Source organism: Patagioenas fasciata, chromosome 4 (assembly GCF_037038585.1).
Source record: "Patagioenas fasciata isolate bPatFas1 chromosome 4, bPatFas1.hap1, whole genome shotgun sequence".
Lineage (NCBI taxonomy): Eukaryota > Metazoa > Chordata > Aves > Columbiformes > Columbidae > Patagioenas > Patagioenas fasciata.
In genome coordinates this window covers 46,918,631-46,934,023 of record NC_092523.1, presented here as the reverse complement: position 1 = coordinate 46,934,023, position 15,393 = coordinate 46,918,631, and the positions used below count along the sequence as shown (strand labels likewise).

Below are 15,393 nucleotides of genomic sequence, written 5' to 3'. Positions count from 1 at the left end.
AGATGGGGACTTATATTAAAATATGCCCTCCAAAGCCCTGCCATTCCTGTGCAACACAAAAGAAGACAGTATTGAATATGTACCTCCGTTCACAAGTCTGTTATTTTGGCTAGTTACACCCAAATTCATACCATCATGCACAGTTTGGAGTTTACCCACTAGTTATTATTAATTATTAATTATTGGAGTTTACTCATTAAATATGAAGGAAGCATGCCTGCACCTTATACAGTGACTGTGGTGAAATCCAGAGACATTGAATTATTTGGTTTAAGTGTGTGTGGTGTTTGGTGATCTGTTTGTTGTTGTTTGGTTGGTTTTTGTTTGTGTGTGGTGTTTTTTTTTTCCTCCCTGTGAATTCTTGTTTATCCCTCCATTGTTAACCACCATGTTCATTTTTGTCTACCCACAGAAACAGCTGAAGCCTTCTATTTGTGGGGCATGAGGCTGTGTTTCTAATGAGTGGGCTAGGTGGTGGTGCAGACTGGCTCACTTCTTGTTTCTGCTCTTCTACTTTGCATAACACATTTAAGTAATCATTGGGCCACACGCCCTTACAGCTCTACTTAGCTTCCTCTATAACCAGTGCAGAAAATCACACAAATAAGACTCAGCTCATCTTTCTACTTCAGTATGAGGTATCTCCTAGAATTGCTCTATTCCTCTTCCCCCATTACAATTGGAATCCCGATAAGCAGATAGATCCAGAAGTTTATATTAAGATAGCTGGTCCCACCCTGAGTGCCTTGAGTCACAGTTTGGGGTTTCTTGTGCTTCAGATATTCTTGTTGAAACCTGAAATTGTCTCTGAGGGGATAAAGTTAGATGTGGGTTTCTCTAACTTGGCACTTCCATGCTCCGCTTTGCTTGTGTTGTTGAGGCTTAAGTACAGCAGAGTCTAAATGTATCTTGATTAAACTTTATACATGCAATTATTTTGTGGTGAAGTACAAAAGCATTGATATATGAACTGAGTATTTGAAAAACGGAGAAATTTGCTTATACACATGTCTCTATGATGGCATATGTGTACATGGTCATATAGATGTATATCTGTGTATGTGCCTATGCATATGTATATATTCACACTCCAGTGTGTACATGTATATACACAGACACAAGATGATAGTTTCTGTGGGTGTAGCCTGCAAACGCTACTTTTAGTTCTACTTTCCTGTTACAATGCTCTTTCTAGGGTTAGTCCAAAGTCTGCTGCAAGAAGATTTTTCTATTCACTCTCTTGGACAAGAATAGCTCAGGGGCGAGTCAGGGCTGAACTCCAGGTAAGTGATGAGTGAATCATCTGATAGCAAACACTGAGCACTGATGAAACAGATTAGGAAACTGCATGCCTAGAGATAAGAAGGAAAATATGTCTGGCTGGTCATTTCAAAGTGAAGGTCAGAGAGAGAATTATGAGAAGCCCCGGCTTTCACACAGTACACTTTTACCATAAACCCAGACTTTTATGGACTGGCACATTTAAAAGGACTGATAGTGTTACTGCTCTTATGCCCATGAGATCTAGGTGGGAATTCCCCTACTCACATTGTGAGGCTGAGAGGTGACGTGAGAAGGAAACAGCAGCGTGAGAGGAACCTGGGTGAAGAGTGATCAGTAAGAGAGAGGTGAAATACGACATAGGTTAACTGGTATGCAGGCACCGGAGCAGAAGCTGGCATCCCCAGGAATCTCTTCTGCACAGAGGTGAGTTTGCAGGCAGCTGGAGGCGGGAGATGCAGGGAAAAAGGGTGGATCTGAAACACCAGAGGAAGAAGCAAGGAGGGAGCACTGGGAAGAGGCTATGTAGTCTCTGTCACCGAGTCCTCTTCCTCTGCATAGGGGGTTCAGGGTGCTTGGGGTTGCTGGCAGGGGCCAGCTCCTGCAGAAATGTGGGGCAGGGAGGGATTTCTGGCTGCCAGCAGAAGTGTAGCAGGCAGGTGGAATTGCAGGCAGTGGGCAGGGCTGTATGGTGGGCAAGCAGCAGGAGGAAGGCTCCCTGAGAGAGCTGGGACACATTGATGAGAGCAGTGGCTGTCAGGAAAGAGGAAAACAGCAAATGAGAAGGAGACAAGTTGGGTCAGACTGCCATTTCTGCTCAGTTTCCATGTGGGTGGGAGCCTTGTATGTGCTTTGTCCTGTTCATATGTTTTCCCACCTGTGTGTTGATACTGGCTGCCCAGGAAAGGTTGGACGTGAAGGTGGGCTGTGTTTGGTTTAGGAATTCAACCAGGAAAAGAACTCATTCAGCAATGGTCTTGGGGCAGTGGGATCAGCTGTCTCCTCACCTAACTCTGCCCAGTCGCACATCTTCTGTGTTGGAAACTAGAAAGGGGCATGCCTGCACATGTGTGTGTGTGTGTACACACATATATACTAGTAAGGCAAAACTGGTGGATAATATCCAGGGATGTGTAACCCACACACAAGCAAGTGGAAAGCAGCAGCTTTCCCCAGCCCGCTTGTGGATTGATCGCTTCACCAACCACTGACCCTCTCGCTGCAGACTCCATGGCACTGCTCAAACTTACCAACCTTCATTTAGCTTGATAGCATTCCCCAAGCTAGAATCAATTTGCACACTTTATTTTAGCAGTTATATTAGCCTTTAGCATATGTTAGCATTTATAGAACCTCATTCTGTTGGCACTCATGGTTTTGTCTAAAAATATGCGCATAGCCTGGAGAACAGAAGGCTGAGATGAAACCTTATCGCTTTCTACAACTACATGAAAGGAGGTTGTAGAGTGGAGAGTGTTCATCTCTTCTGCCAAGTAACAAGTGGTAGGACCAGAGTAAATCATCTCAAGTTGCACCAGGGGAGGTTTAGATTGGATATTAGGAAAGATTCCTTCACAGGAACAGGCTGACCAGGGAAGTGGTTCAGTCACTGTCCCTGGAGGTGTTTAAAAGACATGTAGATGAGATTCTTCAGGACATGGTTTGGAAGTGGACTTAGCAGTGCTAGGCTGATGATTGACTCAATGATCTTAAAGGTCTTTGCCAAGCAAAACGATTCAAGGATTCTGTATTTCTTCAAATAGTTCTACTGGCCTGGACCAGGGAAGATAATCCTGAGAGTGCTGATGGCTCGGACCCTTCGTCCGTAACTCAGAAACACTTTGAATGTCCAGTTTACCAAAGTGGTCTATGGCATAATGGCATCTGTGCAATATTCCATATTATTAGCTGCATTTCAAATTCTGCGTGGCTTTTTTTTTAATTCCCAGCACAACAGGGAAACGTGATTCCTTGGCAGAGTGGTGATGATGTGGAGTGGGGCTGTATTAATGAGTGGGTGCAGAGAGGCCTGAAATCACCCTGTAAGTCAGGGTCTTAAGTTGAATTATTATACAAGAATGGGAGGGGGAAGAGAATGGCTGAAAATGAATGAGGGTGGGAACGGGATTTCCCTGAGTGTCTGTTCACATTAAAGATGAGAAAAAATCTAGAAAAGATGCTCAAGGAAGTGACAATAAAGAAAATCAGCCTGTACCACCAAATGGGGTTCAGTCCTGCAGTCCCTGGTTGGTTTCAGGCTGGAAAGGTGGAGAGTCATTAGGTTCATCCAATATTTCCAGTGGAGTACCTGTCCAGTTCCCTTATGTGCTGCTAATTTCCCATTTGTGAATAACCTACCTATAGATAGATTTTGATTGGCCAGGTTATCTGCTTGCTTCTTTTTCTAACAGTAAGCATTTTGATGGCAACTTTAAAAATCCCACTTACATGTGTCGCTTGTTCCTATGGGCTACAGCACTATGTTTTCCAGCCAGACTTGCAAGACCAAAAAAGCCCCATAGAAGAACCTCAGCTGGACAGCAGGTGAGTGTGACTACAAATCACAGTTCTTTGGGTGGGATTCACATACATAAATCTCTAGGTACCTAAACTATGGTGCTCCATTTTAAGTTGATGGGATCGCTTCTCTTGGAATCATCGTATCTTAATTTGAGTGTCTAAGGGACATGATGTAAACTGTCTGTAAGAGTTATTATTTTTCTCCATTGATGTTGGAAGACATGGTGGGTGACCAGCTCAGCTGTGGGCCTCTAAAGAAAGGAGAGAACTGTGTCGTTCAAGACCCAAAGCTCTACATCAGAGAGAGATAGAGATTACAGCAAAATAACACAAAAGGTCAAAATGTTTATAATCCTTCAGGTAGGAAGAGATGGAATTATTAAAAAAATAATCTACAACTTTTATTCCTCTCCCCATATGCTCAAACAATTTCAGCTATTTCTGTCCCTTTTGAATAATTTCAAGCAGCTCTGGCTAAAATAAATACAACTAGGAGAACAGGACTTGTCTGAATGAACTTGTCTGTGTGGGTCAGCTATTTTAAAACAAATAAGAGTATTAATTCTAACTACTGGAGATTTTCTGCACAGAGCTTCAGTGGGATAACTGAAGGAGAAAGTACTCCTCAGTGAGGCAATCTAACCCATTTAACCTTATACAGAGACCACGATGATCTTTGGAAACCTGTTCATTAGCCTCTTTGGGGCTGGTTCACACTTTTCACCCTCAGTAAGATACCTACTGAAGTAGGAGCATTTGTGACACACTGGGGAAAGTTACACTTTAAGTGCTCTTTCATCCTTGTCAAGAATGCATCAATAAAAAAGGAGTTATGATTCAATATGTAACAAGGGTTTTGAAGGGAACACAGCCCTCTCAGGCTTCAAGAATTGTTTCTCCAACTTCTCAGAGGTGCAGAAGAGCTGAAGTCACTTTGTTGGGAGTAAGAACAGGCTGGGTATTGCAGCAAGCTCTGTAACACAAAAAGCCATGTCAAATCAGTACTGTGAAAGACGCGGCTGTGAGAAGAAAGAGAAGTGACACAGCTGTGTGGCTTGTCTTGAATCATTTCAGTCCAGAAGATGAGGAACAGGCAGTGGGGCTGGAAAAAGCTGATCTAGTCCAGCCAGCTGATCAGCAGGAGGCTCCAAAATCACCTGGCTCTTCCTCGTGGCTGGGCCTGAACTTCCCTCTGCTGCAGAGGCGCAAAGCAGAAAAAGCCACTGGCAGAGGAGAAGGATGTGGCTGTAAAAAGGAAGAGCTAAGAGCGGGTAGGTTACAATGGTTGGTTTTGCCAGCTTGAGTTCCATTAGCTAGTATCACACTGGTAGCAATGTGATAGCAATGGCCTACACAGACACTCAGGCCAGTATGTATTTCCCTGCCACTAGCACATTTGGAATCAGAATAGCCAAAGGTAGACAAAATGAGGAAAGGGGCTGAAATTTACTCAACTCTCTTCTCTCTATGGTCAGAACTGAGATTAGACATATACTTGAAATGAGTACTAAATGTAAACATCACTGTCTCCCACAGGGTGCTGACTTTTGTTGATGTAACCATGATTTGAAACACATACAGGAGGCTCCTTATAGTGAAATATGAATAAACAAAATAATAGTCACAGATCCAGGAGAAAAAGACGTAGGGTGGGGCTAAAGGGGATGTATGGGGACTATTTTCTAAACAAGGATCAGATTAATAATAATGTTGTGATTAATCAGATGTTTTGCTGAACCTGCAAAAGATTTTTGCAGCTGTTAATTGATTTGATAGTTCTCATTACAAAATTAGAAACCACAGGAAAAATAAGAGTAAATACAGTGTACTTAGCATTTAGAAAATTATTCTGGAATATTTATGTTTAATGCACCTTGTTTTGACTGATTTTTTTCATCTCTTAAGAGTGTTAAAAACATAGGTGGAGTGCCTTCAACAGGGCAGAACAGTAAGGGTTACGTTTCAGCTATATCTAAAGTGTAGCTTCTTCAAAACTATTCATCTTATATTTAATCTGATTGTATTTGGTATTTTAGACAAAAAAATGACTACATGCACCTGGCAAGTATGGGCCATCTACATGGTCTTAGCTGGAAACCTCTCCGAAGAGCAAGTGCTGAAGCAGGCTTGTCCTTCATGTGATGCCACTCAGCTTTGCAACTGCTCTTCCATGGGCTTGGACTTCATCCCCCCAGGGCTCACAGGCAAAATCACAATGTTAAACCTGGCCTACAACAAGATAAAGCACATCCGATCCCAGGATTTGCAGCAGGCTGTGAACCTGAGAACCCTGCTGCTGCAGTCCAACAAAATCAGCTCTATAGATGAGGACTCATTTCACTCCCTTGGGAAGCTGGAGCTCTTGGACTTATCGAATAACAGCTTGGTTCACTTGTCCCCTGCGTGGTTTGGGCACCTTTTTTCACTCCAGCACCTCCACCTTCAAGGCAGTTCCTACAGAGACCTGGGGGAAATCCCTCCCTTTTCTAGCCTGAGGAACCTGAGCTCTCTCCACCTGGGCAACCCATGGTTCTCCACGATAAAGCAAGGGAACTTTGAGGGCATTGAGCTTCTTGACGAGTTGTGGGTTGATAGTGGTAATCTCAGTCAGTATGAGCCAGGAAGTTTAAAATCGATTAAGAAGATAAATCACATGATCATAAACATAAGAAGTATTAATGTATTCTCAGCTATTGTGAGGGACCTTCTGTACTCTGTCACTTGGTTAGAAGTGAGAAAAATAGCATTCAGTGTTCCTGCTGAAATGCAACTATTGAGAGTCATGTCATCTTCTTTTGCAAATAAAATTTCTTTTAAACAGGCCTTATTAACAGATGCTACTATGCCTGAGATTGCCAGCATTTTAGAAGACATGCCAAAATTAGTGGAGGTGGAGCTGACAGACTGTAGGTTCTTAGGAACTGGAAGATGGGAAATGCAAATTCAAGCAAACCAATCACAGACTCTCAGGGTTCTGACAATAGAGAAATTATCTATAGAAGAATTTTATTTGTTTACAGATCTTCGGGATGTAGAAAGTCTACTATCTCTTCTTACCAAAATCACAGTTCAAAACACCAAGGTCTTTTTGGTACCATGCAGCCTTTCGAAACATCTTCAGTCATTAGAGTATCTTGACCTCAGTGCAAATTTGCTTGGAGACCAGAGTTTGGAGCATTCAGCCTGCCCGGGTGGTTGGCCCTCACTACAAACTCTAAATTTAAGTCAGAATTCACTGAGTGACTTAGAAATGACAAGTAAAAGCTTGACTCATCTAAGAAAACTAATTCTTTTAGACATTAGCCAAAATAATTTTGGTGAGATTCCGAATGTGTGTGAATGGCCAAAAAGCCTGAGATATTTGAATCTTTCCAGCACTCAAATTCCTAAATTAACTACTTGCGTTCCCCCAACACTGGAGGTTTTGGATGTTAGTGCTAACAACCTGGAGGGGTTTGGACTGCAACTGCCATTCCTCAAAGAGCTGTACCTCACAAAAAACCAGCTGAAGACTTTGCCTGGTGCTGCACCCGTTCCTAACTTAGTGGCCTTGTCAGTCAGAAGGAACAAACTCAACAGTTTCTCCAGGGAAGAGTTTGAGTCGTTCAAGAAAATGGAGCTGCTGGATGCCAGTGGCAACAACTTCATTTGCTCCTGTGAATTCCTCTCCTTCATCCACTACGAGGCCAGGATAGCCCAGGTGCTGGTGGGATGGCCAGACCAGTATGTCTGTGACTCTCCCCTGGCAGTGAGAGGGGTGCAGGTTGGAGACGTGCACCGCTCCCTGATGGAGTGCCACAGGTCCCTCATGGTGTCACTGATCTGTGTGCTGATGTTCCTGGTCGTCCTCATCCTTGTGGCTGTCGGCTACAAGTTCCACGCGGTCTGGTACCTGAGGATGACCTGGGCATGGCTGCAAGCTAAGCGGAAGCCCAAGCGAGCTCCCCCAAAGGACATCTGCTACGACGCTTTTGTCTCCTACAGTGAGAATGACTCCGACTGGGTGGAAAACATAATGGTGCGGGAGCTGGAGCAGGCCTGCCCCCCCTTTCGGCTCTGCCTCCACAAGCGGGACTTTGTGCCCGGGAAGTGGATCGTGGACAACATCATTGACTCCATAGAGAAGAGCCACAAAACACTCTTTGTGCTGTCCGAGCACTTTGTGCAGAGCGAGTGGTGCAAATACGAGCTGGACTTCTCACACTTCCGCCTCTTCGACGAGAACAATGATGCAGCGATTCTCGTCCTCCTGGAGCCCATCCAGAGTGAAGCGATTCCCAAGAGGTTCTGCAAGCTGCGGAAGATCATGAACACAAAGACCTACCTGGAGTGGCCTCTTGAAGAAAAGCAGCAGGAAATGTTTTGGTTTAATTTGAAAATAGCTCTAAAATCCTAGGCAAGGACAGTAAAGACTGAATATGCAGGAAATGTACATTGGATTTGTTTGCCTTGCATGTTCTTCTCATCATCTATCTGTATCTCGAGAACAGCTACTGTAAATTCTATTACTTACTGTGAAATGTTTTTCTTTTTGTAGCAGTGGTCAGGAATTGTTGTACTGGTTTGGGTAGGAACAAAGTTAATTTTCTTCATTATTGCTTATATGGTGCTGTGGTTTGGATTTGTGAGCAGAACAGTGTTGATAACACAGGGATGTCTTAGTTATTGCTGAGCAGTGCTTGCACAGAAGCAAGGCCTCTTCTGTTTCTCTTGCTGTCCTGCCAGTGAGTAGGCTGGGGTGAGACGCAGCTAGGACAGCTGATCTCAGGTGACCAAAAGGATGTCCTATACCATATAACAGCATGCTTGGTAGTAAAAATTGTGCAAAAGAAGGAGGATGGGAGAATGTTTGGAGTGATGGTGTTTGTCTTCCCTAGTAACTGTTACGAATAACACAGCCCTGCTTTCCTGGAGATCGCTGAGCATCAGCCTTCTGACAGAAAGTAGAGAATTAATTCCTCATTTTGCTTTGCTTGCGCGTCCAGCTTTTGCTTCACATATTAAACTGTCTTTAGGTCAAGCCACAAGTTTTCTCACTTTCACCCTTCTGAACCTCTTCCCCATCCCACTGTGCAGGGAGTGAGTGGTTGTGTAGTGCTGAGCTGCCTTCTGGGGTTAAACCACAACAATTGTCTGTACAGGATAATCAGCAGTGTTAGCAGAAGCTGTTTCCTTTAAATATATAATGGTGAAAAGTTGTTTAGATATACAACTATATAGTTTATCTTTCTTTATCTTTGCAAAAGATAGGAGAGACCCTGCCTAGCCACAGGTTTTTCCTTATTCTTTGTATAAATCACTTCTAATAAAATGCAATAAAACTCAGTTTATGCTGCAGGGATTTTTGTCCTAGCTCGCCTGGTCAGTGGACCAAAAGACTGATTCCTAGCAGGTTGAATCTGGTAGGACAAATGGGCAACTAACTACTGGATCAGTTCAGGGTTTAGGCACAGTGTGGGACATCTCCAGACATGGACAGAAGCAGACCTTAAAAGACTTCACATGGAAACACCTACGGCATTTTGCTGCATCTGTGATGAGATCATGCCCAAGTTAGTGTTTTTATTGTTGTGTTTTGGTCTTGGGCATCTAACATGTACAAAATCTGTTCAAACACCTCAATATTTGTAATTGAGTTTGTGTATTGGAATTTGCATCTCACAGCTAGCTACCTGTCACATTACTGCTTTAGGAAGTTTTCTGCACAGCCAATGTATCAGTCAGAGCGGAAGCCTCCCTGTCCTTTGCTAGCCATCGAGGAGGCTGAGGACAAACATTCTTCCGTTACACCAACAATTAGGCAACTCTGACAGCGTAATGCAAGGGAAAGTCTTACTTACATGCATTATTGAATGAATAGAGGCATAACACATTATAAGAATTATTAACTTTTCTACTTCATCTAAGCAAACAAAGCCACCTTCTTTCCATGTACTTTTTCATTTACTTAAACTTTTTTTAATTGCATCATTTCCTATTCTTAGCATTTAAACCTCACTTTAATCTGTAGGTGGCTTCACACCCGTATATTCCCATAAAGTACAAATTAAGCTAATCTGTGTTTCTGTTTTCCAATAACAAGGTAAATATTCTTAAAATACTGACTGTATTTCATCTGCTTTCAAAAGCTACTTCAGCTAGGCTAATTACCTTTTTCAACCAGCTTTTCTGCCTCCTAAGTAGAACGGCCCATTCATGCATAAACACTCTGCATTTCGATTCCTCACAATGTGGTCAGGGTACTATAGATGTCAGACATTTGACCACTAAGCAGCAAGACTTCTGCATTCATTTTGATCCATTTTTTGTTTGTGTGGGGGTTTGTTTGTTTTTGTTTTATTTTTAAATGTGCCTGTTCAGGACCAGAGTGCTCTCTTCCTGGGACTGACTACTTGGTGCAGATGGAGTTTTTGAAGAATTGCCTTGAGTATCTTTTATTTTATGTTTTCCATTAGCAGTAGTAGTAGTGGTATATTAGTATTATTTTGTTATTTTATAAACAAACTATGTGGGTACTATTTTTTTCAGAATTTGCTGTATACGAAGCCATTATCTGACTTAGAATTCTCCTTATCTGCTGTACAACTTTCTCTAGTCAGAATTGCAGCTAGAAGCCACTACTAATGTATATAATAATTAAATTTAAATATTGGCACTTTCTTTTCCTTTTTTTTTTTTTTTAAGGATGTTCAGAATAAGAAAATATGTCCTCTTTTTTCTAGCACAATCTTCAATCTTCCCATTAAAGACAGCAATTTCTTTCAATTCTTACTGTGAGAAAATAAAAAAATGCTTCAATAGCATGCTGTACAGTCCTACTGTAATACAAAAAGCGGCACTATCTTGCAAAAGGGTATATAGTACACCACAGTTCAACCAAATGCTATTTTCTCTAGTCTTTTAAAACCGGGTGCAGAATATGCACATCATTGTAGACATGTAAATAGCCAACATTTCACATTCTCACTAATAATCTGAGTCCTGTTCTAGACCCAGTGAGTAATTAATGCTTTGGACGATGCCTATAGTAACCAGTTGTCAAAACACCAGATAGCAGAGTCAGTCCAAAAGTTGTCTGTACAATATGTGTGTGTTACCACCTAATCTGTTGTTACGGAAACTGGAGAGAAAATACAAGAAGAGGTAAATCTGGGTGTTTTTTTCAGCCAGAATCAAAGAAAAATTATTGGGTTAAAATTTTGAAATACTTCATTTTCAGCTCTTCTATTTTACTTCCTTTTTTGCTGTGGTAAGTTAAATTCAAATATCCTCCTCACACATGGTTAAAATAGGCTTCAAAAAGTAAACCGAACATTTATGCCACTCAAGCACGTTTCTACACATGCAGTAGATCTTCAACTATTATTTCATTTGCTAAAGGAAAAATGTTGTTTACTAACTACTAAGAGAAGGGAAAAAGAACAGGACTTGTTCTGAAAGTGGATTATATCAATTTTGTTATTTCATTAAAGAGCAAAATCCACTGCAAGGTCTTTCTAAAACTGCAATTTACATTCTTTAAAATGTTCCTCTCATTACAAAAATGATTTCCGGATGTCTTAAAATCAAGACAGAAAATACATGCACTCTTTTCCTAGCTTGCTTGAGGTCTTAGATAAGATAAAGCCAAACAGAACTATAATCATCCCTAAATATAATTGTTTCTTAATAATAATTGACCTCCAATTTCTTTAATGTGTCCATCTTATCCCTCTATTGCAGATCAAAACAAGAATTAGTGAGCAATCAGGCTATGGTTTAGAAAATTCAAATTAAAAGCACACTTGTTAGGGAAAGGGTATGGGTGTAAGGATAGGGGCTTAACATCCTCTTCAAATCAACTTACTCAAGGTAGTATGAGCAAGGCTGTGTCTTGCTAACAATGCACTAACCATAGATGCAGAATTCATGAAACCTCGTATCAGGTGTGTTGTTAGGGCATCTTTCAAATATAAACAAGGTCCAGTTCATACATCTGAAAACCTAGTCGGACCATCAACAGATAATTTTAATGACTGATTGTGGATAGCCCCTTGATTTATAACTGATCAGTTTCAAAGGACTTGAAATATTTAGAAATATTTAGGATTATTTTAAAGCTGAATCCAATGTCCTGCCACAGCTACTCAGCTCTGTTATAGGAAGGCCAAGCTGACACATTTTCTTATAGAAAGAGGCTTTGCTTAGAGTCTTATTATACAGAACAACGAGGTTCTTAGGATGTGGTTTAGAGGTGGACTTGACAGGGTTGTTAACAGTTGGACTCGATGATCTTAAAGGTCTTTTCCAACCAAAATGATTCCATGATTCTATGATTGTTTTGCAGAAGCAGCAAGACCAGCCAAATCTCAATACTGTGTAACATGCCAGTCAAAGAAATGTTAAGTTTCTATAGCTGAAAGAGCCCACTGTCCTCCTGAATACAAATTCCTCAGAATAAAATATTGGCTAAATTGCAGCAAGTGGTATCTAACCCCCTACCCCTCCCCCCCAAATACCAGACTACTTGAGTCTGCAAAAATATTAACATCTCTTCTCATCTCTCTGAGATTGTATGTGTTACAGGTCCTGCGAGACTGAAACATGGCTACCAAATACTCAGAAAACTGGACCTTCTCAACATTAAAAAGGACTTCTCATTTCTGCTGCAACAGGGCACAAGGTAAGAACCTTTAAAATAGAGCTAACAAATTTTGTAGTTATATCTTTAAAATACACTGGTGGGGGGAATTTAGCTGGTTAAATAAAATACCTCAACAGAATAAAGCTTAGCATTATTGGTAACACAAGATTGTTAAGTTTATGCCAAGAACTTTCCGTCAGAGCTACGTACTTTCGGGTTAATCAACTATACAATGTACGGGCAAAAAATCTGACACTTACAGGAACAGCTGATTTATGTATGTGTGATACCTCCAATGCCTCCAAGAAGTGTTGGACTTAGAGCAGATGCATTATGTAGTTGATCTACATGCTCTTGAGGAATCCCTGGAATTTGTGGTCAGACGATGTCTCAAACAGAGTCCAACACAGTAGCTCTGACTAGGCTTCTAGTCAGACAGAAATCCTGGACAAACATGAAGAAAATTCAGATTCTACCCAGACAGAAATTCTGGCTGGATTAAGAGGTTAGTTTGACAATCATCTGAACATACAGTATTGTCTTTGGCAATAGCCAAAATAAGAAGAGGAGAAGCCCCTAGCCTGGTAGAGCGTGAAATCGTAATTATCAGAAACGATTATAATGTGGGTTTTGATATGAATCTGTTTATCTGTTTTTATCCTTTACATCAAGCTGTTTTATGTCTCATCTCTTTCAGCTACATAAATGAAGGACTGAGGATTAACTCAACAGTTAAATTAGGGGATTAAGTGAGTGAACACTGATTGTATGAAGTTTAAGGTTTTTCCCCTCCTCTCTTCACACCAGAAACACAAGTTGTAAAATGATTGAATGTCAAACTTCAGACCAACTATGCAATAATAAAAATCAAGAAGTAAGAGAACCTACATGTACACAACCTATGTTGAGGTGGGTGATGAAGACATGAGCCTGGAGCAATTTAGTTGCAAACAAAATAAAATCTATCAAATAGGAAATCATAAGAGTTGCCAATCCCAATTTTACCTGAAGATACCTCTGTAAAGAACAAATTGAATCCAAACATGGTAAAAATTATGGCTAGATAACCCACAATTCCAATTACATAATTAACTTTATAGATCAGGAGGAACCATTTGTACACCACCCTAAGGATAAGAGAAAAGAAAGCCTGGTCAAGACTGCATATTTTGCAGAGTGGTACAAAATGCCACATACGTAGCTTCTACTGAAAAATTAATATAAATCCAATAGAAGTTTTACAGGTCTATATTTCTCCTTACTTAAAGGTGAATAAAAATGTATAATACAGGAAAAAGTACTGGGGAAAAAAAACACAACCAAACAAATCAAACCAATAAACCAAAACAAAGCAAAAAGCCCCCAACCAACCAATCAGAAAAAACCTCAGAAAACTTTTTGTTTTGCTTGAGTCTTCACAAGAAATGGTAATTGTGATTAGACTGCTAACATAATTAAAACTAAGAGCTGGGAATTGTGAAGGGAGGAGACATATGCCAGAACAGGAAGAAACAGGTAAAAAACAACTGAGGTGAGATAGTACAGTCAAATCAGTTATACCACAATTAAATTTATCCAAAATACTTAAAAGTTAGCAGAAGAAATCTCAGAACCATTAATAATTCAGGTTCAATAACATCCAGGATGTTTGCTGATGGTAAGAGTCTGCAGAGTGAAAAACTAAGATGGAGCTGATGGAATTAATTTAACTTTTGTTTAATTGTTTTTCGTTTGCATATCATGTTTGATAAACACTGCTTTGCAGAAACTTGTTCCTAATGCAGTTGGAAGATTCCTTCAAATTCAACTGCGAATGGCCCTTTTTGTAATCTGTGAAGATTTGTTCTGGGAAATTCTTATTTGTTCTTCTCCTTCTACAGGTTTCCTTCAAGAAGCAATACCAAAAACCAACCAACCAAACAAAACCACCACCAACAAAAAAACCCCACAAAAAAACCCAACCCAAACCAAACCAAAATCCTCTACACAAACAAACCACCAAACCAAGGCAAAACCGACAAAAAAGGACATATGGTGGTGTTCTTCCTGAGAGAGGCTTGTAGGTGAAAGTGATGTAACAGGTAATAACCCCATATGGACATGGATCTCTACCAGTGAAGTCTAATGGTGAAATGGTGATTGATACATCTGCAGCAGCCTGACCAACTGTTGGCAAAACTATGACAGTCATTTTGAAGTAATGACATCCTACGTTTCCTTTTTGCGTGGTAAGGTTTGATTAACAGATTGCCAATTTGTAAAACTCCTGAAAAAATGTGACTTGTACAGCATCTGACACCGGAGAGCCTTTGCCCTGAAATAACAATGTTAGCCTGCCTTGCAACCTGTAAATAATTAGTAATCCCAGTGTAGTAAATGGCTATAATACTAAGATACAACTCATCAGACCCCACATCCTATCCTCAAAAAACTAAACTATCTACTGATAGAATTAATGTTACTGAAAGAAAATTACAGTTGGTTTTCTAACTTAAGTTATATATGGTGTCCGCAGGGCACTTGCTTTGAGAGCAAGTTTTTTTGAAATCAGTGGAGGGGGTTGGCCTTTAAGCCTTAGAGCTGCTCTTATAAACCTTCAAAAAGGCACATTTGGCTGCATTGACTTGGGATGCTGCTCAGTTACATGACCACAATACCAAAGGTTTTTCTTAAAAACTCTTTCTACAGCACAACAAAATAGTGTGGTTTAAAGCTCGAAGCCTTTTTTCTAAATGAAATTATACCAAGCTTAATATGTATATTTGCTTAAATTGCCCACAGCGATGAAAGATTTTATGTCTTTTCCAATATGCAAATATTTGAAACCCACTAAGTGTCAAAAGCCCTGTAATGTCAGTTCTCTCCATGATCATGTTCATAAACCATGGATTTGGGATTGTGGAAGCCTGATGACAAGACAGACAAAGCAAGACAGACTCTAATATGTGTTTGTAGAGTTAGCTCATGTA

General features: G+C 40.6%; 1 protein-coding gene and 1 long non-coding RNA gene across 2 annotated transcripts; both read left to right on the top strand.

Moving 5' to 3' along the window:
* The first annotated feature begins 1,610 nt into the window (after positions 1-1,610).
* On the top strand, positions 1,611-3,825 carry LOC136101155 (uncharacterized). Its single transcript, XR_011738820.1, has 2 exons — positions 1,611-1,707; positions 3,758-3,825. It is a non-coding gene; the product is annotated as an uncharacterized lncRNA (long non-coding RNA).
* Positions 3,826-5,844: 2,019 nt separating this feature from the next.
* Positions 5,845-8,935, top strand: LOC139825425 (toll-like receptor 2 type-2). The gene has a single exon (XM_071807776.1). The coding sequence runs from the start codon at positions 5,846-5,848 to the stop codon at positions 8,195-8,197; it is 2,352 nt and encodes a 783-aa protein (XP_071663877.1). The 5' UTR covers position 5,845; the 3' UTR covers positions 8,198-8,935.
* Positions 8,936-15,393: the final 6,458 nt, after the last annotated feature.